General features: G+C 72.0%; 1 protein-coding gene across 1 annotated transcript in view; it reads left to right on the plus strand.

Annotated features, from left to right (window-relative positions):
* Window positions 1-15: 15 nt before the first annotated feature.
* LOC104403498 (protocadherin gamma-C5-like) overlaps window positions 16-232 on the plus strand; it is a gene marked incomplete at its 5' end in the record, with an annotated part of 22,379 nt that continues 22,162 nt past the window's right edge. The window contains 2 exon segments of the mRNA XM_010011652.1: window positions 16-216; window positions 218-232. The exon segment at window positions 218-232 is cut by the window's right edge and continues 2,190 nt beyond it. Of these exon segments, the coding sequence (XP_010009954.1) occupies window positions 16-216; window positions 218-232 (216 nt within the window).

Here is a 232-nt window from a genome sequence, read left to right on the forward strand (position 1 = left end):
TGGCCATGGCACCTCCCGCTGCTGCTCGCAGCTCTCTCCTGCCTGGCGGCTTCCAGCAGCGCTCAGCTCCGCTACACCGTGCCCGAGGACCGAGAGCCGGGCTCCTCGGTGGGCGACCTGGCCAAGGACCTCGGGGTGGAGGTGCGGAGCCTGGCCACCCGCAACCTGCGCTTGGTGAGCGAGGGTGGGCAGCGACACTTCCAGGTGGACTTAGCGGCGGGGGGGCGGCTGC

Source organism: Nestor notabilis, unplaced genomic scaffold, assembly GCF_000696875.1.
Source record: "Nestor notabilis isolate BGI_N333 unplaced genomic scaffold, ASM69687v1 scaffold14723, whole genome shotgun sequence".
Classification (NCBI taxonomy): Eukaryota; Metazoa; Chordata; class Aves; order Psittaciformes; family Psittacidae; genus Nestor; species Nestor notabilis.